The sequence below is a fragment of the Cynoglossus semilaevis genome, chromosome 4, assembly GCF_000523025.1.
Source record: "Cynoglossus semilaevis isolate Cse_v1.0 chromosome 4, Cse_v1.0, whole genome shotgun sequence".
Lineage (NCBI taxonomy): Eukaryota > Metazoa > Chordata > Actinopteri > Pleuronectiformes > Cynoglossidae > Cynoglossus > Cynoglossus semilaevis.
The window spans coordinates 4,457,206-4,480,656 of NC_024310.1; the positions used below are offsets into that span (position 1 = coordinate 4,457,206).

General features: G+C 41.8%; 1 protein-coding gene across 10 annotated transcripts in view; it reads left to right on the forward strand.

The window, feature by feature from the left end:
- bcas3 (BCAS3 microtubule associated cell migration factor) overlaps window positions 1-23,451 on the forward strand; it is a 279,325-nt gene that overhangs the window by 67,923 nt on the left and 187,951 nt on the right. For 8 of the 10 annotated variants that reach the window (XM_008308649.3, XM_008308648.3, XM_025054887.1 and 5 more), the window contains exons 17-23: window positions 1,613-1,657; window positions 7,604-7,728; window positions 7,879-8,044; window positions 8,132-8,229; window positions 15,732-15,832; window positions 17,662-17,858; window positions 17,967-18,064. In XM_008308649.3, coding sequence (XP_008306871.1) covers window positions 1,613-1,657; window positions 7,604-7,728; window positions 7,879-8,044; window positions 8,132-8,229; window positions 15,732-15,832; window positions 17,662-17,858; window positions 17,967-18,064 — 830 coding nt within the window. Of the gene's footprint in view, window positions 1-1,612; window positions 1,658-7,603; window positions 7,729-7,878; window positions 8,045-8,131; window positions 8,230-15,731; window positions 15,833-17,661; window positions 17,859-17,966; window positions 18,065-18,625; window positions 19,128-23,451 lie in introns of those variants that run through there. The other 2 variants (XM_025054888.1, XM_025054886.1) reach the window with 2 other exon arrangements.

The window sequence follows — 23,451 nt, forward strand, 5'->3', positions numbered from 1 at the left end:
CACTGACCCATGTTTAACTTGTGTTTCCAAACACACCGCTGGCCCAGTGGGACACTTCCCGGCCCGACCTGCCGGGTCACGCTGTGAGTCACACAGCTGAATGGGCTGGGTCCATGCACTGTGGTTAGCATTACAAACTGCTGGTTTAACGTGGTAAAAAAAAAACAAAAAAACATTGTGACCTCAAAGTTGTTTTATTCAAAAATGTTTACAAAGTTTGTAAACATTTTTGGTAACACGTTACTTCTATTGCTGTATTAAAAATAGAAACCAAATAGAAACCTGCTTTCTGCCTCATCAAAATAAATTCAACTAGTTCTAAATCTAAGAGAGAAAAGAAAGAGTACTGTGTAGAAGTGTAATACTGAGTAACTGAGGACTCCTTGACCTTTGCCCCTTCCCTGGTGATCCCATCCCATTTGTCCATCACTCTCCCACTGGTGCCCGTCCATTTACCCAGCTGGAGGTCCAGCGTTTGGACTCAGCGGGTTTTATATGGACGGTTCACACCCCCTCCGCAGCCCGCTGATGTAAGTGGCAGTTTAGCAGGGGCCTCCATTACACCCACCACTGTGTTCATTTGTCAACTTTCGCTCTGGGAACAAGACATTCCAGGGGCAACATGTAGCTCCTCTTCTCCCAGAGGAACATTTTTCTACCCATCCATGGACCGAGACTAATTGGAGACAGCGTGCGGTCGTTGTCGGGACCAGGGCGAATGCTGCCAAAATGACAGAATAGAGGAGTCCTGCAGAGTACTCTGTGGATACTGTTAGTACTGACCAGGGGAGGTTGGCCGACGAGGACAGAGTTCAGTCTCATCGGCCCTTTATTGCTGCAGGGAAAAGACTTATTTACTGTAAACTGTTTACGGAGCTCTGTCACTATCTCTGGACACGAAGGATAAACACAGGAACACACTCCCACAGCTAATGCCTTGTAAACACCAGAAACACGCACAGACTGACAGACACAAATACACCCTGAAAAAGATGCAGCACTTTGGATGGGTTCCTCTCTGGCCGACTTCCACACACACACACACACACACACACACACACACACACACACACACCATTTTACAAGACAATGCATATCCATAAATACATACTTGGAACGAACAAACAAAGCGACAAGTGTAAACACAAAACTTCTTGTCTCAACAAGTGCTGTAAATTACTGCTGCATGTTTCATCCTTTTATTTACATTAATACAAAAAACTTCACTGAATATTTGTCACATTCACTTGGATTTAGACGTCCAGGTTCATAAATGAGGGAAAAAAAACATTTTTATGTGTTTATGTCCAATGACAACAAACAGCTGCAGACACGTGACATCCGCCACATACACGGTGTGAAATGTGACTTTACAAGATGAGTCATGGAGTCATGGAGCAGTGGCTTCAGGTTTTCAAATCTGTCCTGGGGAGCAGACACACGTTTCCTCCCTCATGTGTGTGTTGTGCACTTAAACAGACACACACACATCAAAAAAGTGTAATGTGAAAAGTGTGTTTGCTCAAGTGTGCATGTTTAATAATGGTTTTTCCATCTATCTCTGTATCCCCACCTCCCTCCCTCCCTCCCTCCGCCCTAACCTTTCGTGAAGACCCTACCTCTTTGGGGCAGGATGTTTTGCCATTAAAACTCCATGGTGAGTTTGTTTTCGCTCCTTCCCTCGCTCAGCAGCATGCAAGTGTTCTTCGCCGCAGCCCACCTCCTTTGTCTGCTGTTACGTTTTTAACTTTTAATGAAAAGTGGAAAAAAAAAAGTTTTATATTGTTTTGATTTTTTTCTTTAATTATTATTGTTTGCACATCATTTCTTTGGAGTGCCTCTGAGATGCAGGATGATCATCTGAAGTCATGACAGAGAGAATTTCCGTTGGCTTGAACAGTTCCGTGCGCTCGTGTGTGTCTGTATTTTGATTTGCAGTTCAAAGTCACATCTTGGCATGTTTTGTGTCCGTTTCATACGTAGGTGGTCGTCCAGGAGACGAGTCCAAGGCCTTGTGGCGATGCCGTCGCACGTCCTGTGTGGCTGCCATGTGGTTTCTTTGAGTAGGCATTTGAAAATGACATCTCTGTCTTTTTGTTCCCTCAGTTCAGACCCTCCATGGTGTTTTGTCAAGAATGACGCCTTTGTGTGAAACATATTGTTCACATTTTCCTTCAGTCCACTTTGGTCAAGATTTTTTCTTTTCCCGTCACTTGTGTGTGTGTGTGTGTGTGTGTGTGTGCGTGCTTTGCTGAATATGATCAGTGTTTACTGTGGGTTCAGAAATTTGATTTCTTCCATTTCAGTTGTGTGTTACAAAAAATGTGTCCTCCGTGAAGATTATCTTTAAAGGTTTAAGGTTTTTTTGTACTTTTGAAGACTCAAACTAACAGACCTGCCTGTTATTTTACACATTAAAACCACCTCCAAATATCATTGAGCTGGGCCAGACCCCCCTCCCCACACTCCTGAAGCTCTCTTTTTTTCCACCCGCCGTCACAACAGTTGGCTTCGGTGTTTAACCCTCTGCAGGTTACAGGGCAAACATCAAACTGTTTCAGACTGACTGCAATGCATCATGGTACATTTAACAGCTCGGGCCTCAGATGCATATCTTAGAAGAAGAAATTGAGCTTTTTATTTACTTTGCTGCAAATTTTGCTGCAAATAAGGCCACTGGAATACAGTGGTTTTTAAATTGTTCTTCAACAACAAACAAATTGTTGCTCATGATTTAGAATTAATTTAAAGTAAAATAAACCTGTCTTTTTTCACCCTTTAACTCTAAAATTACCTGAACAAAACCGATTAAAGCACTGTGACCCTTTGTATTAATCACTGTATTGCAAAGATAATTTTATGAGTAGAATGAGTTAAAACGACCTTACAACAACAGCAATCATTTTTAATGCTGAGATATTTTGTCCTCTTTAATCGTCGTAAGAAGCTCCCAGAGTGACAGGTTCACCCATGGAGGCTGAGGATTAAGTGTCTGAGAAAAACAAACTCTTTCTCCTGCCTGTTCACTCCATTTATTTGAGAAATGAGGAGCATGTGGTGTCTGACCCCAGCTCTTTGGTGTCATGTTTGGTTCTGTGCAGTCACTCATACATTTAACTTTTTTTTTTCTTCTATCAGCATTCAGTTCCTGTGTGATTTCAACTCTTTGTGTTTCTTAAACTATATATATATATTTTTTTGTAGAAACCAGGATTCAGAGCCTCGCTTTTATGGCTTTCTGTCAAACTTGGCTTGTTGTTTTAAAAGTTTTTTAATATATAGGTTCGGTTGCAATCTGTTTGGTTTTTTTTTTTTCTACCACATTTCACACCTGTAATTAAATCTCTTAAATTATGCATATAATTCCTTACTTTACCAATTGAATGAAAAGAAGTATAATTAATTATTGGATCAGTCTTTTAGGTCACAAGAGATAAAAACAGGTAAACAGTTTTGTAGATTTGAGAGGCCAATAGTTTCAAATAGTTTTCCTGTGTTTGTCATCAGTGTTGTGTGTAAAACACAGCCTGAAGGCGGCTCGTTTCCAAGGGCTCTTGAAAAATAATAACTGCGACATTGAAGGATGTGTCCTCCACATGACTTCACTCTCTTGTTCTCCGTCTATTATTCGCTCACTTCACTTTCTTCCTTACAGTCTCAACACGCCTTCAAGTCCCGATATGAATCAATCACGGGGCCAACAATTAGTGCAGCGGCGGCCCGGTCATTTTTCTGTCGCTGGCCGGCCGGCTGAAGTGAGCTCTGTCATATTTGTTTACTTCAAGGGCCTTGAAAATGAATGGACACGGCCGCTGGACTTCCATCCCCCCTCGGAGGCGCCTCATGTTGGCCCCGGATATAGTAATGCGAAAGGACTTTGATGGTTGATGTCACAGATTGAATTATGCCCTTGAGGAAAAGCTATTAGCTCAGTCAAGAGTCCTCGTTTGTTAAATTAAAAGTGGAAATGACATGTGAGTAGTCTCTTTAGTGAATTAAAGTTGCAAAAAATGGATTCGGCTGCTTAAAAGGCAACAGCACAGAAGGAAACCCTGACGAGGGAGGTAGGCAGGGAGGGAGAGAGGATGGGGGAGAGAAGTGGCTGTTGTTATGACACTCCTCCCTCCATGCTCCTTGATTCCCTCTTGGTATATTTAGGTTTTAAAATGTATCGATTCTGAATTATTTTATGTTTTTGTACCTTGGTGTCACGGCCGACCCGTCCACCACCGGTCCACTACATCCACGGTACGTTAGCTGCCGTGGCCATATGGAGACCAGAGTCGAGCCCCGGTCTGCTCGACATTTGCCTTTCTGTCGTAAGGGCAGAAACCTCAACACTTTTAAGCCGCATCCAGCGAGATCAAGAAGAACGAGAAAATTTAAAACACAGTTGAATAAACTTCAGTGGTTAGTGCAGCCGGAGGAGATGAGGAAGCAAGCTGTGATCTTCGCTGCTGCTGGCATGTGTGGCGCTGGCTGAAGCCTCTTCAAAGCAGCGTCGAACCCGGCTCATCATTTATGAAGCCACAGCCTGCTATTATAAGCTAACAAGTATACACACTGTTTGTGATTATACTTTGTTTGTGTGTATAATATATACAGTTGGGTCCAAAAGTATTTGGACTCTCTCTGATTCCCAAATAATTCTGTTTTAGCAGAGCTCGTATTTTTAATTCAAGGAATGAACGTCTGCGTAAACGACAACTTTTTGTCAAACCATGGAAAACTTTGCAAAAAAAAAAAATTGAACGTCACATTGCGTAATATTTCATTGAATATTTCTTGAAGTCTTATATGCACAGTAGCAACATGTTCTAATACCTGTGGCGCCTGGGCTACAGTGGTGCAGTGGTTTGACACCCATCTACCACCAGATGGCTCTGGTTTTGTTAAAATTAAGTCCTGAAATCCGGTGGAAAAAAAAACCTCTCCTTGATTCGTCGACTTGAGCGTGGTCTAATACCATGGAGAGTGAATGACATAGTCATAAAATGTCTGCTTAGCACTAGGCCGATTTCCAGACCGAGGGTTTGGTGTCATTTCCTCCGTATATTTGTATGAATATTAAGTGTAATGAAGACCTGTTGACACAGCGAGGAGAAACCCTGATCGTTCACTGAATCTGACCCTGAACATAACCACTTTCCATACCAGGAAATGGTTATCATCACCCTGGTTTCCCTAATTCAAGCCCAGAAGACACTTCCACTCCTCTCACATGTAAATTGGTAACATGGCTTGGGTTCAGAAACGCGAGCTCGCCGGTGTTTGCGGTTTTGCGTAAATGTACAGTGGCGACATACGATTCTGGCAACTGGGCGAAAATAATGGACACATGATACTTTAGACACACACATTTAAAACCTGATGTGATGGAGAACATTGTAGTACGAAGAGGAAAGAAAATATGTCTTTTTTTTTCAGATACTAACAGGCTGGACTGTGTTCAGGATAAACGTGTGTGTGGTCAGCGTGTGTGGTTACGACTTTCCTAAAATAATGGAGTAATCTCCACGGTGCCATTCAAATCTTTAGTTTTTTTTTTATACTTATACGCCATTGGCCCTGCAAGAAAACGTGTCAGATTGAAGCTTTCCTTTAAAATCAGACTTTCCTCTAAAATCACCGTCAATGTTACAAGGACACAGAAAAAAAAAGTAAAAAAGAGAGAATGCCTGGTTTATTCCTCAGCTCCATGCTCTTGAAAAAACAACCTTAGCTCGGGCTGAAAGAGGATTTGTGTTTCCTGGGTTATTGAAACCAGTGAACCGCAGAGACTTGGAGGCTTGAACGTATTTTCCAGTGTTGGATGGAGCTGCAGGGTTTTTATGTCAATTAAACACCTCACCAAAGACGAACTTACAAAACTCTTTTTGACAAAAGTAAAAAAAAAAAATCTGTTTTTTCTTCTTTTCACCAATGAAAACAAATTATATGGTGTTTGAAGTACAATAGAGCCCTTGTTTCCTCCTCTACTTTATTGAACGTGTCTGTAGTTATACTCTGAGCTGGACATTTGAACACTTTGGTGTCGGGCTTTTAAAGTTTTTCTGTGTTTGTCACACCGGGGGTTTGGAGCCAATCCCAGCAGTCGACTGGTGAGGCTGGGGTCCACCTCGGACAGTCCATCAGTCTGCTGTAGGGCCACCCATAGACACGTACCTGTGGTTAATTTAGAGGACTGATAAACCAAGGATTAAAGCCAAAACTAAACTGTCTATCCAACAAGCAAATTAGTTCCCAAAGTGAGGGTCGGGCTCCCCGAGTGGGCACGTTCATTTTCTGTACTTTAGGAACATAGAGTTAGATTGTTGACGTGTTACTGTAGGTCTGGGTTGAGATGGTCAAGGACATCCAGCATAAAAAAACTAAAAGAAATCACCATCCAGACCACCACTGTGGCGACCCTGATAAAGGGTCTAGCCAAAAGTTATTTGTTTAAAATTTTAATTTTAACTAGTCATTCATGACGTCAAGACTTCATTGCATGAGTGTTTCATATAGACTAAAATGTACAGTCCAGTCCATAAAGGAAGGAAGGAAGGATAGACAGTGAGGGCCGTGATATTGTCTGAGTCTCTCCTACTGCTTTTATACACCAATAAATGAGTGTAGTCAGGAGTGAGTGTTCTGTTTTAATGCCAGTGTGGTTTGTAAAGGTCAGGGTTAAGCGGGCCTCTGGGAGCGAGCGGCACCAGCTCGAGTCGTCGAGCCTTTGGCCCACCTCGTACCTGATCTGCTGTGACCACGTTTTACTGTCCAAGCTGGTTATAAGGCCAGACAATAATCCCAGAGCCGGCTACTGTTTTCTGATCAGTACCATATGGAGCGTCATTCTCCGCAGCTGAAAACTCTTTCTGCGTCCACTTCCTCCCAAATAGTCCTGACAAGCTGAATAATCCAATAACCTTTAATAGATTCTCTCCTGTGGCCGACCGTAAATGAAGCGGTGAGGAAACGCAGCTCAGATGATGCCGTTGTGAGGTGAACATTCATGAGAAATTGTATGGATTCATGGACGTCAGCTGATTCTGTATTGTTTCAAATCTGTACGTGTTTGTAGTGAGAGGATCAAATGTTGGCTCCTGAAGCAGGAAGAGTTAGGATTAATGTTGCTATGGTGATAATTCTCATGTACGCAGTGTTTTTTTTCTGTCATTTACACATTGATTATCACTTTTTTTTTTACAGTTTAGTTTGTATGCATGCCTTTCAGTTTAACCCCTGCTTAGCTTTCTCTATGCTTTTTTCTAAATGCACATCATGGAAACTGTGTTCCTGTTTATTGTTATCAGATGTTGTGGTGTATTTGGCTTCTCTTCTTCATTTAATGTGTAAAACTATGAAAACAAAAGTTCCTTTAATCAGGAAAAAGTCCAGCCGTTTGATTATTTAAAAAAAAAAAAAAAAACTTTGCCTAAGTTTTTTATTAATTCTCCGACTGTTGACTTATGACTCAGTTGTGCCTGTGATTCAGTTTTACTGTCTAATATAGGAAACATTGCAGGGAGCAGTAACAGAACCCCAGGCTCCACAGAACAGGTTTGTTTCATCCTAACACTGTTCTCTTTTTTTTTTTTTTCCTTTTCCCCACTTGAAGCAAAGCTAAGCCGCCCCCTCAGATCTCCCCGAGCAAATCCAGTGGAGGAGAGTTTTGTGTGGCCACCATCTTCGCTTCGTCCCGCTCCTGGCTCATCACCAACCCCAACATGAAACGGGAGAAAGGTCAGTGCGCGGTCACAGGTGCTTTTCAAATTTCAGTAGTCAGTAGAACTCCAACTCCAGCTTCTTATTTTTTGACAAATATCATTTTCATTGACATATTTTTTTTTTTTTGGAACTGTGTTGATTTTTCTCATCTCCTTGTTTCAACAGATCAGTCCAGGCAGTCAGTGGTGGATTCCTTGTACATCATTAGTTGCTACGGTAATCTGGTGGAGCACGTTTTAGAGCCTCGGCCAATCAGCACAGCTCAGAAGATCAGCGATGATACACCTCTGGAGCTCAGCACGTGTCCAAGAGCCTGCTGGACTCTGGCCAGGTAACACACACAGGACTGTTACAGTGTGTAGTGGAACAGTTGTTTCTAGAACCATCTTTCTGATACCTGATTTGCCATCCTGAACAGGACTCCACAGTGGAATGAGCTTCAGCCTCCGTTTAATTCAAACCACGGCCTGGTGCTGGCCTCGGACCTGGTGCAGCAGCATCAGTCTCTTCTGACTGGTGAGTGTCCTTGGAGTTCACACATTTACACACACACACACACACACACACACACACACACACACAGTCACAGATCGAGTCGAGCGTCAAAAGAAGCTTCTTGGTCCAGTTAAAATGCTTTTAGCCGGTCGTAACCTGAAAGTTTCGGCAGATTTATGCACATTTTAACCACTGTTTCTGATTTTAATTTGTACAAAAATAAACTCCCAGTAAAATAGTTTTTAAAGTAGTTACATATGTTTTTATCCAAAATGTGAAATCCAAAGACACAACAGGGAAGAATGTGATGTATTTTTCCACACCACATTAATAAAAAAAATATAAATATTAAATATATAATAAAATATAATAAAAGCCTTATACATGCGGACCTCTGCCAAACATTACAGAAGACATCATACTTTAATAAGTCAAAATTAAGTTAAAAAAGCAAAAAGCAAGACAATGTAATTTCTTTCTTTCTTTCTATAAATGTGTGTGTGTGTGCAGTATATTTATGCGGTATATATTCAAAATATATTTATATACATATTTTTATATACAGAAATTTTGCACTTTTAGTTTTTTTATTCATTATGTTTGTTTGACATATATTTAGTTACCTTTGCAAACATAAAATCTTAAAAATCGATATTTCCAGTCTAAATTGAGCTAAAAGACAAGACAAAAAAATTAGATAATAAATCTGTTAGAGGGAGTGAAGTGCTGTCTGTGTGTGTGTGTGTGTGTTCACTGATTTCACGCATCATTAAATATACGTCTTAGTGTGTTTTGGTTTCACGGTCTCTCAGGAACTTGTATGTTTTCTGTATGCTTTAACGTCCATGTGGTGATCACCGCCTCCTGCTGATTGTCCTTTTTGTTGAGTTGAAAGCCAGTCCTCCACCTCTTACTTGCGCCCCCTGCAGTGAGGAGGCCACCAGTCAGCAGCATTAAGAGTTCCTCTCTGTGATATGTTCACCATCTCCTCTGTTTTATTCCCTTCGAGTCACAAACCACCATGTGGTGGTGCGCTTTATCATCCGTTCCCCCCTTCGTGCCCCCCGCTGTCCATGCTGCACACCTGCTTCAGGACATGCTGCTGCACATCGCCACACACTGGCCAATTAGCCGACACCCTAAACACTCTGTAATTTAGTCATAACTACACAGCAATGAACACTTTCGGCTCCTGCAGGAAAGGCCGTGTCGTAAAAGCGGCGAGAGCGCACGGACGGCCACACACGGAATCAATCCGCCCCAGTGAAACAGGCTGCTGTTTTGAACCCACTCCATAATTATAAACACACAAAATCTGTAATTAGTCCTTGCGGGTCCTGCAGGGCAATTAGTGGCTGTATTTACCCTAATTCTTCTTTTCTGCTATCTGTTGCCTCTCTGCTGTGCCTCAGGTCTCTCTGGTAGGAAATGTTCTTACATTAGTGCTAATGATCTCTCCTAGTGTCAGAGCAATGAGGGTGAGTGGTGGTGACGAGCATGGGCATGAGTCTGTTACACTATTTTTGGTGCCAGCCGAGGCAGAGGAGGCGGATGCACAGGACACTGAGAGGTTCAATCTGATTAATGATGACCAAATAACAGGACTCCATCTCGTTGTTTTTATCTAAACGATGGCTCGTACTTTATAGACATAATTGCTCAGCCTTCTACCCACTTCTTGAGCGTCTGCCATTTTCCTTTGAGCTCAGTGTCTTTCAGCGCACCACTGGCGCCTGGATCTCTCCTGAAGTGCCACCTTCTATTTCTCTTCGTTTGCACTTCACTTCGGCTGCTCACATCCTCTTACCAGCCGCCTGCTCTGTCAATTCTTTCAGGGCTTGGCATTACAACATAGGAGTAAGTCCGGAGGAAGGGAATTATGGGAAAGCCATACGGTCCTCGTCTAGCCACCTCTTGCTGGGCATAATATAATAATAGGCTGCAGCGAGGGGAAAAAAAAAATCCAGCGGCAGTTTTATCTGCAGTAGACTTGGTTTTAAGTGTTGATCATGAAACACAAATACCAGAAATAAAGTCAGTCGTTAAACATAAAGGAGAACATCTCTTTAAACATGTTAGAAGGCAAATTGGTGTCAGCGTTTGAGTGACAGGCCGTGGTCTCCGGTCTCCTGTCTCTATATTGGATGGCCCGGGCTGATTAAAAATGCAGTATGCAGGGAAAGGAATAGGAAGAGGAGAGGAAGGGCCAGGGTCAGGCCAGACCGGAGCCTCTAGGATGGAATGATAAAAGGCGCTGGTGGCGCCACTTCATGGTCACTATCTCCACCTGTCCATCTACAGCAGCTACTGGCAGCACTCAGCCCCACGGAGGTTGGCAACGGACAGCACAGCCTCAGAGAGAGATAAAGACCAAGAAGACAGTACACAGTAACTGCAGTTCTGCAGCTTGGCTTTATTAAAAGCAGGTTTTAGTGTTGAGTCAACAATACTGTATATGTGGAAAAATATATTTAAAGTTTTTTTTTTCAATTTTGAGGCCATTGGTTTCATTTTTTGATTTTTTTTTTTTTTTTAATTTTCCGACACCAATGTTTGGTACAGAACCAATTGATTAATTAGTGAATAGTTTACCGTTTTGTTTTTATGACTGGCTCCTGTCAGCCTGATGATGATGGTAGAAACGAGTGGCTGTTCTTTTTAGACCAAAGCTCTCTCCCTTCACTCCTCCCCTCTCCCCTCTCTACCTGTCATATAATGTGCTAATTGTGGAGACTGACTGACTCAGCTGCTCTCCTGGGACGTTGAGGCCCATGACAGGCCAGCCACAGTTGCCTCGTCAATAGATCTAATTGCTCAAAAGAGAGAGAGAGAGAGAGAGAGGGGCCATAGCGAAGGCTTTGGAGCATCAGGCGTTTGGTAAAAAGAAACTCTGGCGCCATGACTGGCTCAGTAATCAAAGAGAGGCTGAGAAAGAATGGATGGGGTAAGTGTAGTGCTGGGCCAGATGAAGGAACTGTCAGTCAAATACACCTTGAGTGATGTATAATGACTGAGCTATTTCAGTCTGTCAGTGCGCCAGCATCTATCTGCCAGAGAACTACTCCAAGGAAGAAAGTGAGAAGAGAGAAAAGTGAGAAGAGAGAAAAGTGAGAAGAGAGACAGGTGGTGCCATCGGATGGAAGCCAAGGCCGAGATGGCAGGTCGAAGAAGAGAGAGGAGAAATAAAGGACGTCCATTTGTAAAGAAATAAATAACATAAAAGAGATAAAAAAGAATTGAACACAGCCGACAGTCCAGACAGGATGGCTATCCCCTGCCCAGCCTTGTAGCCGGTTTTCCAGATCTATCAGATTGTTTGGTCCTTATCTCCTCCACAGATCTGTCTGTCCGGCCCCAGGCCCCGGGAGGTTGAACTACATCAATACCTAGCAGGTAGCTTTGTTCTCGTTCTGACTCCCTGCTCCACTGCTCCGGTTGACAGGCCACCGGCTACAGGCCTTCAGTGTGGAGCAAAACACCACCCTGTCCACAGTCAATAAAGACGGCGACACAGACGACTCTGTTCTCAGCTCCGCAGGCAAGGTTTCCTTTGTACCAGCATAATCGTCAGAGTGATAATAAAAGGAACAAATTAGAAGACAGGGAGTCTACCATGTCACAGTGCTTCGATTGTAAAGAGGCCCTGGTAGGAGGTGATTGGACAAATGTAGTTTATCTTTGTAAACAACAAGCGCTGAACAAATAAAACATAAACTGGCCCCAAATCGTCATTTAAATATGTTCATTTTATTTTAAAATACAGGGAGTCCTCAGTTTACGATGCCCTCGTCGTCATTTAAATATGTTCATTTTATTTCAAAATACAGGGAGTTCTCAGTTTATGATGCCTCTGAGCTAAAGTGTTTCGGGGTTACGTCGCCATATCCCATTAATTTATTAAGAAAGTCATGTACCAGCATTCCGACCTATGACGTTAAAACAAATTACTCATTAAAACTAGTCGGCGAGCAGAGCAGACAAACACGTCGCCACCTGGTGCTGTACACATAATTTACAATTTATTAACATTCTCCAGGTTTTGCTACAAGCAAAATAATCATCTACTTTAAATAAAAAGGGCCGTCTACTTTTTATTTAAGGTAGACAGCCCTTTATTGTAAAATTAACAGGTATTAAGTTAATCTTTACTTTAGGAGGAACGTTGGTGCAGTGATTCTAAGGTGTTCTTGTTCTTTTTTTTTTTCCTCTTTAATTTGATAACAGGCTCATTTTCTCTTCCTCTTTTCTTCAGCCTTTCTTAGACAGGTACTCATTGGTAACTGCACCACAATTACAGGGTTGATTTGTTAGATTTTACTGCCACGGACCTGATGTGAGACCAGGCTTCTAATCTGGCCCCTGTAGTGTAGGATCCTGGCACACCCACCCATTTGTTCAGAGTAATTATCCAATGTAAAGTACGGTGTTTAGTGGTCAAGGCCATCATGACAGTCTGTGTGTCTGCTGCGTATTTATAGACACACAGTGACTCTTATGTATGTGCTAATACAGGTTATTATGGTCACAGCTTTACAGCTCTTCCCACTGAGGATCGCTTTGGTTATTACAAATGTTTAACTGACCCATAATGTATATATAATTTTAACAGTTTTGGAGTTTAGCCTCCAAAAACCCTAAGTGCATCAACATTACCTTTCCAAACCAAATAGTTAATATATTGATTTTTTTTCCCACTTTGTGCCTCTCTTATAACAACGTTAAAAATGATTTAACTACTGTGAAAAAATAAAATAATAATAATAAAATATATAATATAATTTTTTAAATATATTTGCATACATGATTAAATTACTAAAAGTCTGAAACTGTTCAACTGTGACACTGCACTTTGGTTTAAACTACTCTAATGGTTCAATGTGTTTAATCCACAACAATGGTACGATGCACCTTCATCATCCTTTCATTAAAACGTAATTAATAATTAACTTACTTGAAGCCAAAAGTTTAACCTTTTTTTTTTATGGGAAATGTAGACATGGTGGACAGTCCGAAAGTAGAGATATTAAAAAATAGAGCTGAAATTAGAAAATTATAATCAAATCAAGTTCCGTATGAAACTAACTAACCTAACCTAACTAACCTGTATTTTCAAAATTCTACATTAGAAAACAAATTCTCATGTTTATCCTGTTTAACTAACAGTTAACACTACAGTTGTATTCTGTTAGGTAGAAACACATATGTAGTTGTTTCTTTAAGAATATTGATTTAAAGAGAGAGAAAAAAATCTTACGCGTCCAAGGACGTACAGTACAATTAGTTTGCACTCTTGTTTTTCTGTCTGTGAATTTACATTGACATTCTGTCTCTAAGAGGCAGTAATGAGCGCTGTAAAAGCAGAGGTCAGAACGGCTGGCCGGTCCGACACACTGTAACTGCTGGGGTCAGTCTGGCTCCTAACATGCACCACACATTAACACACACACACAGAGTCAGAGTGTCTTTCTTGACTCGTGGTGATGACCACTAGCTCCCCTCACTGGAGCTCTGACCATTGAGAGCTCCCCCCACTGGAAACTTGAGCTAGCCGCTCCACCAACTGCTGCACAACATCAATAATTAATTAAGGAACAGCTATTGGCCCCAAGGGTCAAAGAGCAGAGGGAGGGAGAGAAAGGGTGAGGGAGCGGGTAAGGAGTGGATGGCGTTTGTTTAATGAATAACTCAACAAAGACTTTGTTTTTCTCTTGATCGTCACTGTCTCCTCCACTGTGTACATTTAAACATCTTCATGTTCACGGTGTAAAGTATGGACTCAGAAGCTGTAGTTACACAGTATCATCTAAACCAGTGTTTCCTAAACTTTTTTTTCTAGGGGCACATATTTTAAAAGTCACAAACCTTCGTGACCCAAGTCAATAGACATTATTCATAAACTCCTGAAAAACATGATGGGAGACGACCCAAAAAAAAAAAAAAGACTCTTGCGACCCACCTGAGGGTCACGACCCAGTCTTTGGGAGTGTTTTGTTGACATAAATCTATTCAAATATTTATGAGTGTATACTTTATATATACTTATATAGTCATATTTATATAGTCATATACATATATACATACAAATATACATGTATTCTACATTAACAATGATGTAATTTTAATTTTTTGTTGTTTTGTTTGAAATAAGCTTGATTAATCATTATTACCAAAAATACTATTAATCCTCAGCAACCCTGTGAAACAGGTGTGAAATGGTGCAGAGAAGTCTTTTTCCCCAGTGGTGCATGGACACATGCTCTCTCAGTGGGTGGGTGTGTGGGTGTGTGTGGGTGGATGTGTGTGTGTGTGGATGGAGGCACAAGCGCCTCCTGTGTTCCAGATGTGGACTTTGACAAGTTTATTAGCCATTCCTGTGTCAATCCAAGCACATCTCCGTGTGGTGGGACACACAGACTGTTGCTACACATTAGGCCTCATTCTCCTCACCTGCTTAGTCAAGCCCGGGGGAGACCCATCTGTCCTGGGATCGCTTTGACAAACTCTCTCTTGTCTCATTTGAATGCAGCAGCAGGAAAGAGCTGAACAGCCTGGTGCAGTGTGTCAGATCAGACCCACAGTGGCTGGTGTTGGGATAATCACAAACAACTGGTTTAAACTGGTGATTACCTGCTCCTAATATCTTAAATCAGCAGTTCCCAACCTTTTAGAATTAGGTTTTGATCATCATAATTTTAAAAAGAGTAATTATATTTTTTTTTATCACAAAAATATTTAAAATCAATTCAGGTACGAGACATTTCCGTGGAAAAGACAAACACACAAAGGGGGTTGCCACCCAGGGATTGAAAAACACCTGACTTTTATTTTCAAGAATAACGATGTTCACACGACACAAACAGTATAACAGACATATATAATATAACATTCTTTTTGTAAATGAATACCTACATTCTAAGGTTTTCACTGGGATAAAACGTCAGTTTCTCGTATTTATTTATTTTCACACGACACAAACAATATAACAGACGCTGAGACCAGACTGGGTTTATTCATTTTGTAAACGAATACCTAAATTCGAATACCTAAAATTCTAAAATACCTAAATTCTAAAACATCAGTTTCTCGTATTTATTTATCTTTTCTCTTCTACTCGCCCACTGCTTGTCGTCCAGCCGTTCTCCAGACCGAGCTCTTGAACATGAGCAGCAAGTGCGTCACTGTAAACCCACGTTCCTCGATAGCAGCTGTCAGATATCAGCCAACCCTGAAGACCGTAACTCTTTTGAAATGTTTTGTCATCGTCCTGTCCCTGTAAATAGCTGATTGATAAATGTGCGATTCCACCGGCCGACTTTGATTTCACAGTCAGGTTGTATTCACTGATATCCCTCCTTATTCAGTGTCAGTGTCAGATTTTATTATCTTGGATGTTTTTACACGACGTTGCCGTAATGATATTGGACACTAAAACAAAAATATTGGCAGTTACTAAGAACTAAATATCAATACCGTCGTTGGGAATAACATCACAAAACTATTTCTGTGTCTGTGTGTTCTGTCAGTGATGCCTCCAGGAAGCCCAGGGCCAATCACGCGCCACGAGTCCTCAGACAGCCTGGCATCCAATCACAGCAGCCAAGAGGATGAAGAGTGGCTTTCTCAGGTAAAAAAAAACAAAACCCAAACACTTTAAACTATCTGTAGTAATGTCACTTTTTTAAAGCCTTCAAAATACTGTGCTGGTACTTATTTAGTCTGATGAGGTTGAAACCGTAGTTTACAGGCATTGAAACTAATCCAACATGCAGCTCCTCGGGTTGTTAACTCTCATAGCACTTAATGCCCGGTGCTGACAGACAGCCTGCAGTGCTACACTTTTACCATCAATAATTCCACCGAACGCATCAATGATTGAATCAAATTCGTCCCACTTAGATCACACACACACACACACACACACACACACACACACACAGAGGCTGAGGATCATATCTGCCCAGGAACATTTTTTGCCGGCAACAGAAGTGTCCATCAGTACTCATACAGTAGCACGGAGCGAGAGCAATCTGTAAACTTGAATCACCTGCATGTTGTGATTAATTACATTTACACTATAGTAATTAAAATATTCAAAGAAATGTGATTAACGAGGGTGTGTGGGGGGAGGAGGAATAATGAAAATGACAGTAAAGTGTTTGAAAAATCTTTATCATCACATCTGGTGACACAAATCTGTGCCAACATGTCACTCTATTTTTGACAAAGGGGGTTAGGAGGAGGGAGAGGTGGGGGGTAACAGAGCATTGACATTGGACTGTAACATCTGGGCCTTTCAGCCTCCAGCACAGAGCATCCTAACAGCTGTTCAGTTCTGCGTACGGGCGGGACGTTGATGGTGTTAACTGGCAAAGTACACACAATACACACAGTACACACAGACGGTGACGTGTCGTTGTCTTTCCGTGGCCTCATTTGAACAGCTGTGACCACAGTCAGAGATTCAGTCACAGTTTATTCATGTTAATTAATGATTACATTGTCAATTAATCTACATCTAATTTTCCCTTAAAGTTTGCCTTAAAATATCAGGATGGAAGATTCAACAACAGAATATTAACACTGTGATTAGCAACAGTCATCTCGTTCTGGTACAACAGTGAGAAAAACAAATAAAATGAAACCTAAAAAATTCTCAACACGTGGAGAACTTTCAAAAATGTGTGCGGCGACATGTGACGGTGGCAGGATTGAGGGGTGTGAACTCGGCCTCCTGTGTGAGCTGTTGGCACCTGGCAGCTAAAGTGGAGCGAGACTGTGTGCTGTGCAGGGTAAAGATAATGAAATGTGAACACTGAGACATCCAGAGACGTGTTAAGTGCAGCAGGGAATTGAAAAAGCCAGAGTTAGCGTGGCAGTAGTAGTGGAAGAAGAAAAGTGCCGGTCCCAGACAGAAGGAGGAATTCCAGAGAAGTGGAGACGAAGGAGAGATGGAGGACAACAGGAGTAATGATGTTCAATTTTGTGGAGTTTTTTCTTTTGCTGGAATCGGATCAAGAATCAGTGACACACCCACCACCCAGCAGAAGCTGATTTTATTGAGTTTTTTTACTGTGAAACTGTTACTACCTCCACGCTCCTGTGCGTCCACTGGGGAGCGTCCCCATCATCTGACATCACTGTCAGGCTGTGAGCGGTGCAGGAGCAGGTCAACATTTGACTTTAATGTGATGGGGTGTAGTCACTGCTGGCTTTGACCTGACTTTATAAACACAGATTACTCACTGAGATTCCTACTACTTTTCTGTCCCTGATTCCTGTTGAAAATACCAGTGTGATTAGCAATTACTAATTGCTAAATCTTGTCACACCTGCACACGTGGATTTTCTGTGTTTGTTTTGGTGCTGCATACACATTGAAAGGTTGCAGTAAATTTCTTATTGCCCCCTGGTGGGTCAATTTAATTTAATTTAATTTATTATTAATATCCCCAGGTGGAGATTGTGACCCACACCGGGCCACACCGACGCCTGTGGATGGGCCCACAGTTTCAGTTCAAGACCATCCATCCTTCAGGTCAGACCACAGTCATCTCCTCCTCTTCCTCAGTGCTCCAGTCCCACGGCCCCACTGACGTCCCACAGCCCCTGTTAGACTTTGACACAGACGACCTTGACCTTCACAGCCTCAGGTACGTGGATTTCTGCACCAGGAAATAAGATGCGTGAAAAGAAATGTCTACATTTTCTTTGATTCAGAAAACACACAGAAAGGTCTAAAGTTTGCCCCCCCCCCACAGGATCCAGCCTGTACGTTCAGAGCCCGTCAGCATGCCGGGGTCATCGGGACTGGTGTCTGATCGTCGAGGACAGTCCAACCTCCTGGACACAGGATCAGGTAGGTCACCTTAAACTGTTCACTGCACGGAGCCTGTGGCTTTAAAAACCAGGTGTTGATTGTTATAGTAATAACTTGAAGTGTCCTCATTGAAACATCTGTTTTAGTTTTAGTTTCTTCACGGTTGTTTATTGTTGTGGTCATATGGATGAGTTATTTTTTTTTTTTTTTTTTGCTGATTTCTGTTGTTATCAGTTGTGAAGTGGCTTTGTTGTCATCTGTGCTTTGAAATTCAGGCAGTTCTTAAAAAGAGACGCTCGACTTTATGCGTTTGTCACTGCTCAGAGCTCTCGTGGATTCTTCATCTTAATATTAGTGAAATAGAACTCAAACTTATATGGTGGTTGTTGGGCCTTTAAATTACTGTAGAGCGCAGGAAACCGTGTAAATGAATTAAAAAAATAATCTAAATATTATATATATTTGACATACCAGGTATTAATTAAGAAAGTAACTGTTTTTCGGCAAAAACAGTAAAAAGGAATTTTCTCTTATACTTGTTTTAGTTTCACCCCCGGAGTTCAGTTCATTTCCTGGTTCAAGTGTTTTTTTTCTTTGAAGAAGCTGAAACTACCGTCACCTCGGTCCAGTGACTGTGTGGACGTTGAAGGTTTTGTCACTTCCTCTGTGACTTCATATCTTCATGTGATGATGGCTTTATCTGCTGTGTCTTGTGACCGACGTCTTTGACCTGGTCTGCCCTCACTCTGACACAGAGACACTGTTCACTCAGGTGTCAGGAAATATTTACAGCTAGTTTTGAAGAAGGTGCGGCTCGAGTCGTCGAACGTGTCAGTTTTATCTCCTCCTGTTGTTTAACACCTTACACCAGAGTAAACAGATGACAGATACACTGTGTTGACCTGTTGTCTCTTTGACCTTTGACCCATTAACGTGCCACAGGTCACTAATTAAATATACAGCAGGACGGTTAATGCTGTAAAAAATATATTATAAAAAATATATTTGAACCTGTATTTGTATTATTTAACATGCAATAACCTTTAGGCATTTGCCTTTAGATTTTTAAATTATAAATCCAGCCTTAAAAATGTTTAAAATGACATGACATTTTCTTCCAAAAAAATAATATTGAAGCTAAATTGAAGATAAATTGTGAGATGTTTATTTATTTATACATTTATTTTAAATTTGTGACATTTTAATGCCTTTAGTTTTATTTGGAAGTACATATATATATGAATGGGGAGGGTGTACATGGAAACATACCTTAAATTACAAATATAATTTATTATATTGTCCATATAAGGTAATATCTTGAACATATTTTGAACATGTGTAGTTTATTTGAGCTTTGTTTTTTTTTTTTTTTTTTTTTTTTTTTCCTTCTTGCTCTTCTTAGTGAGACATTTGTGTATTTCATCATCTTCTTCGTTTGTTTTGGCCCCTGGTTTAAACAAACCCGACCAGAAAACGTCTGGTGGAAAAAGTCTGCTGAGCTGCACAGCAGTGAAATATTTGCGTTGCTTTCATCCTCACCTGTTAAACTATTTCACCCCGTGCGTCTGAGCCTCTGACCTCTGCTTTCACTCTCCTGAACTCCCGTCTCCTCTCCTCCATCCTTCTTCCTCCGTCTGCCAAGGATCATATATTTGTGGTTGCTGTGTCTCCAGCCACTGTCTCTTCACTCTCGTCACTGTAACTGCTGCAGAGCAGAGAGAACAGGAGGACAGAGTCTGGGCCAGGGATGAAGGTGATGCTTATCAGTGTGTGTGTGTGTGTGTGTGTCTGTGTGAGTGCGTACGCTCGTGCGCAAAGGGAGGGTTCAGTGTTGTGTCCTGCCACTGCCATGGCGCCGCCTCTTATCACACACATCACCTTTGTCTCACCCTGTGAAGAACAAGCCTGTGTGTGTGGCAGAATGTACCAATAAGACCTCTGGAGCCGATGGCTGGATTGTTTTGAAAAACCTCTGGTTGAGATCAGGTCTTTTCACGGATCTGCTGAATAAGTCATCGGCACGATCACAATAATCACTCTGTGAATGGATGATAGCTGTAGCTACTGTATGTATATGTAATAATTGACCAATGACATGACAGGTGTCGTTAAAATGTCTTAGCTACAGTTGATGGACCTGGCTTTAATTTAGCATAAGCTAAGACTCCACGTCTGTTACTGGAGCTGTTCTTGTAAAGTTAAAAAAAAAATTTAAAAACAGTACTTCATTCTTGTATTTTTAGGACCGTAATATTAAAGGTATTTTTATTTTAAACTTGAAAATGTGTTCTTGTAAAGTAAGAACTTCACCCATGTCAACTGAGGTGTGGATTTTTATTCTAGAACATGTAACACTTTATTCTGCAGGTATAACACCTTTAGCTTTATACGTTTATGGCCTGATTCTCATAATAATATTGTTTTATTATCACATTTAAGACTTTACTTTAATGACGCTGAAGGTTGCAAATGTATGTGAAACTTCAGTATAATGGTGTTGGCATGAAGTGTTTGATGCTGAACCTCCGGTGGAACACGGGGGAACAGCACCCGCTATAAACCTCGGGGTTTTTTTTTTTTTTTTTTTTTTTTTTTTTACTGTGACTCACTTACAGTCAGCCAGTCTCCCCGGTGTCTGCTCCCATCTTATCTCAACCCATACACTCTGCTTATCTCTGCCTTCCCTGAGGTGATGGGACACCGTCTGCATGACACACGCACAGACACAAACTCTGGCTCTGCCATCTTGACTCAGCGTAATTGACTCCATCAGGAGCCCCAGTCCGACACCGCCGTCTCGCTTTTCAACATCCACAACACACATGATCAATATGAAGATGCTATTGCTGTTATCAATACAGCCCCACCAGCCCCATCTGTCTGTCCGTGTCGTGCGCCGGTGTACGTGTGTGTTTGTTTGTGTGTAGCAGCAGCAGTTTCAGTCACAGCCAGACGACACAGTGGCATTTTTACGGCCCTGGAGGTCATATCAAGAAAGGCGGAAAGAAAGAACCAGAGACAGACCTGAAAGAGAGATAACACCTTAGCACCAAAAGAAAGAATCTTACCTTTGAGCTTGTGTGTGTCTGTCTGTCTGTGTGTGTGTGTGTGTGTGTGTATGTGTGTGTGCTGATAAATCTCCCTGTCGTCCTTCAGCACTAAATGCACTCATGTTTTGACTGTATGTAGAAAAACCACCCTGCTCCCAAACAGGAAATAACGATCTCTGTAGTGTCAGTGAGTTTGTTGTTGTCATCTTACATACTGTATGTATGTGTTTGTGGATCTCTCTCTCTCTTTCTCTCTCTCTCTCTCTCCGTGTGCATGTGTGTCCGTGTCCTTGTTGCCACATCTTTGCCCAGCTGTTTGTCTGCTCCGGTGATGCTCGTTTGTCATTTATCGTAGATTCTCTGATTGCATGTTAGCTGGCGGCAGAGCAAAGCTGAACAAAAAGGAAGCTGATTTATCACAATGCACCACACACACTTTTGGAGCGACGTACATCAAGATTGTTGGGACAATCTGAAGTATTCCGGCCGAGGCCAAGTGGGGGCGAGGGGGTGGCAGGAATCATCGAGGACGACTGAAACTTGGATGTTATTTTTTTTATCCTGGCTTTATGAAAACTCCTGCCCTCACGCCATGTTCCCTTTTGCCCTTATTTGTTCGAATGAACGACACAACAGACACGTAACACAGGTCATGTCAACATGCAGTCATTTACAGTAACACTACAGTCTTATTGGTCCATTTAACACAGATAGAACATTGAAAAACAATTTTGCACAAGGCACAAAAAAGTATCTGTTTTGTAAACACAGTGGTGGTTTACTCTTCCTCACTACTGGCTCTACGTAAAAAAAACACATGTTGACGTCACACACTGGTAAATAAATGAAAGAAACAGACTCAGTTTTTAGTATGATTTGATATTTAATCAAAGTATTTTTTTCTGAATGATGTCACTGCCGGTTAATTAAAACACAAATAAAACAGAATGACAACCATCAACATATATCCGAGGCATTAACCCATCGTATTCTGTCTTATTACAAACTTACACACTGTTGTTTCTCACAGTGGAATGAGTGAGTGTAAACACCATCCTATTAAGGCCAGAGTCCAATCGGTGTTAGATCAGCGTCTATCAGCCATTAGTCACATCCACCTCACACTATCTCAGCTCACTCACCTCCACTGTCAGCTACTGTGGGTGTGTGTGTAAGAGCTGGAGTGTTGGTGCTGCACTCAAGTTGAAATAAAAAAGAAAAAACATTTTTAGCTCTAACAGTTATATATATTGTATATATATTGAATAATCTCATTATCTTTTTTTTTAAATCTATGAATTATAGTGAATGACACTTGTATGGTTCATTTTTCTGCCTCTACAGTTAAATTCTTTTTTTTTCTTGCAGCTTCTTCTGATTTCACAGTTGAACATAATGAGTGTGAGAACTAGGGTCAAACGGACACACACTCCTCACTGTATACAGGTGTAAATGTGTGTCTGAAGGCCTGTTTGTCTGCCTTTGTCGTCCCTGCCCGGCGACTGCTCTGCTTTTTCTCTGACGTCAGACTGGGCTCCGCTCCAGCTCCCCTGTTAGTCCGAACAGGATGAACAGCTCAAAGATAAATGGTCGGATACAAGTTGTGAAGCGTGTGTCGATGTGTTTTTCCTATTTCCAGACAGCTATTCCCACCATTTGTTCCAAATCTGGAATGTGTGACCGGCTAAATTTTGTGAGAACCTGAAAAAAAAAATGAGAGAAAAAAAAAAAAACTCAGAAACCTGATTTTCACAGATTTATGTGAGGAGAAGAATCGGTGCCAGAAACTAGTTCTAGTTCTACTGGGGTAAAATGTTTGTCTTGAATCCACACTTTCAGTCATTCTTAATGTGTGTGCGTCTCTGTGTGAGTGTGTGTGTGTCTGTGTGTGTGCATGAATGCACCTGTTAGCAACACAGGGTCTCCTTGTTCCACTGACCCGACACCACCATCATCAGCACCACCCTGAGGCGAGAAGGGGTTTTCCCCCCATTTCACTCGACTCACACAGGCTGTGGGAGAAATAAAGGGACGGTTATAAATGACCGAATACCAAAAGATGAGTAGAGGGTCTTTGTGCCCCCCCACCACCACCTCCTGCCCCCGCGTCCACCAGTAACACACACTTGGCCTGCCATCTTTCCCTCCCTCCTCTCTCCTCCCCCCTTCATACCTGAGCAGCCGTTTAAAGAAGTGGGCACCTGTGCTGTGGTATTCTCCCCCTCGCTCTCGTTCCTAATACACACATACCGCAGTAACCTATACCCCACAATTACCTCCCCGCTGCCATAAAGAGCCCTTGTATTTTTGTGCCACGGCGGCCACTCTGACAACAGTGATTGTGCAGGACAGAAAGATGCCCCGGCCATCCGATCT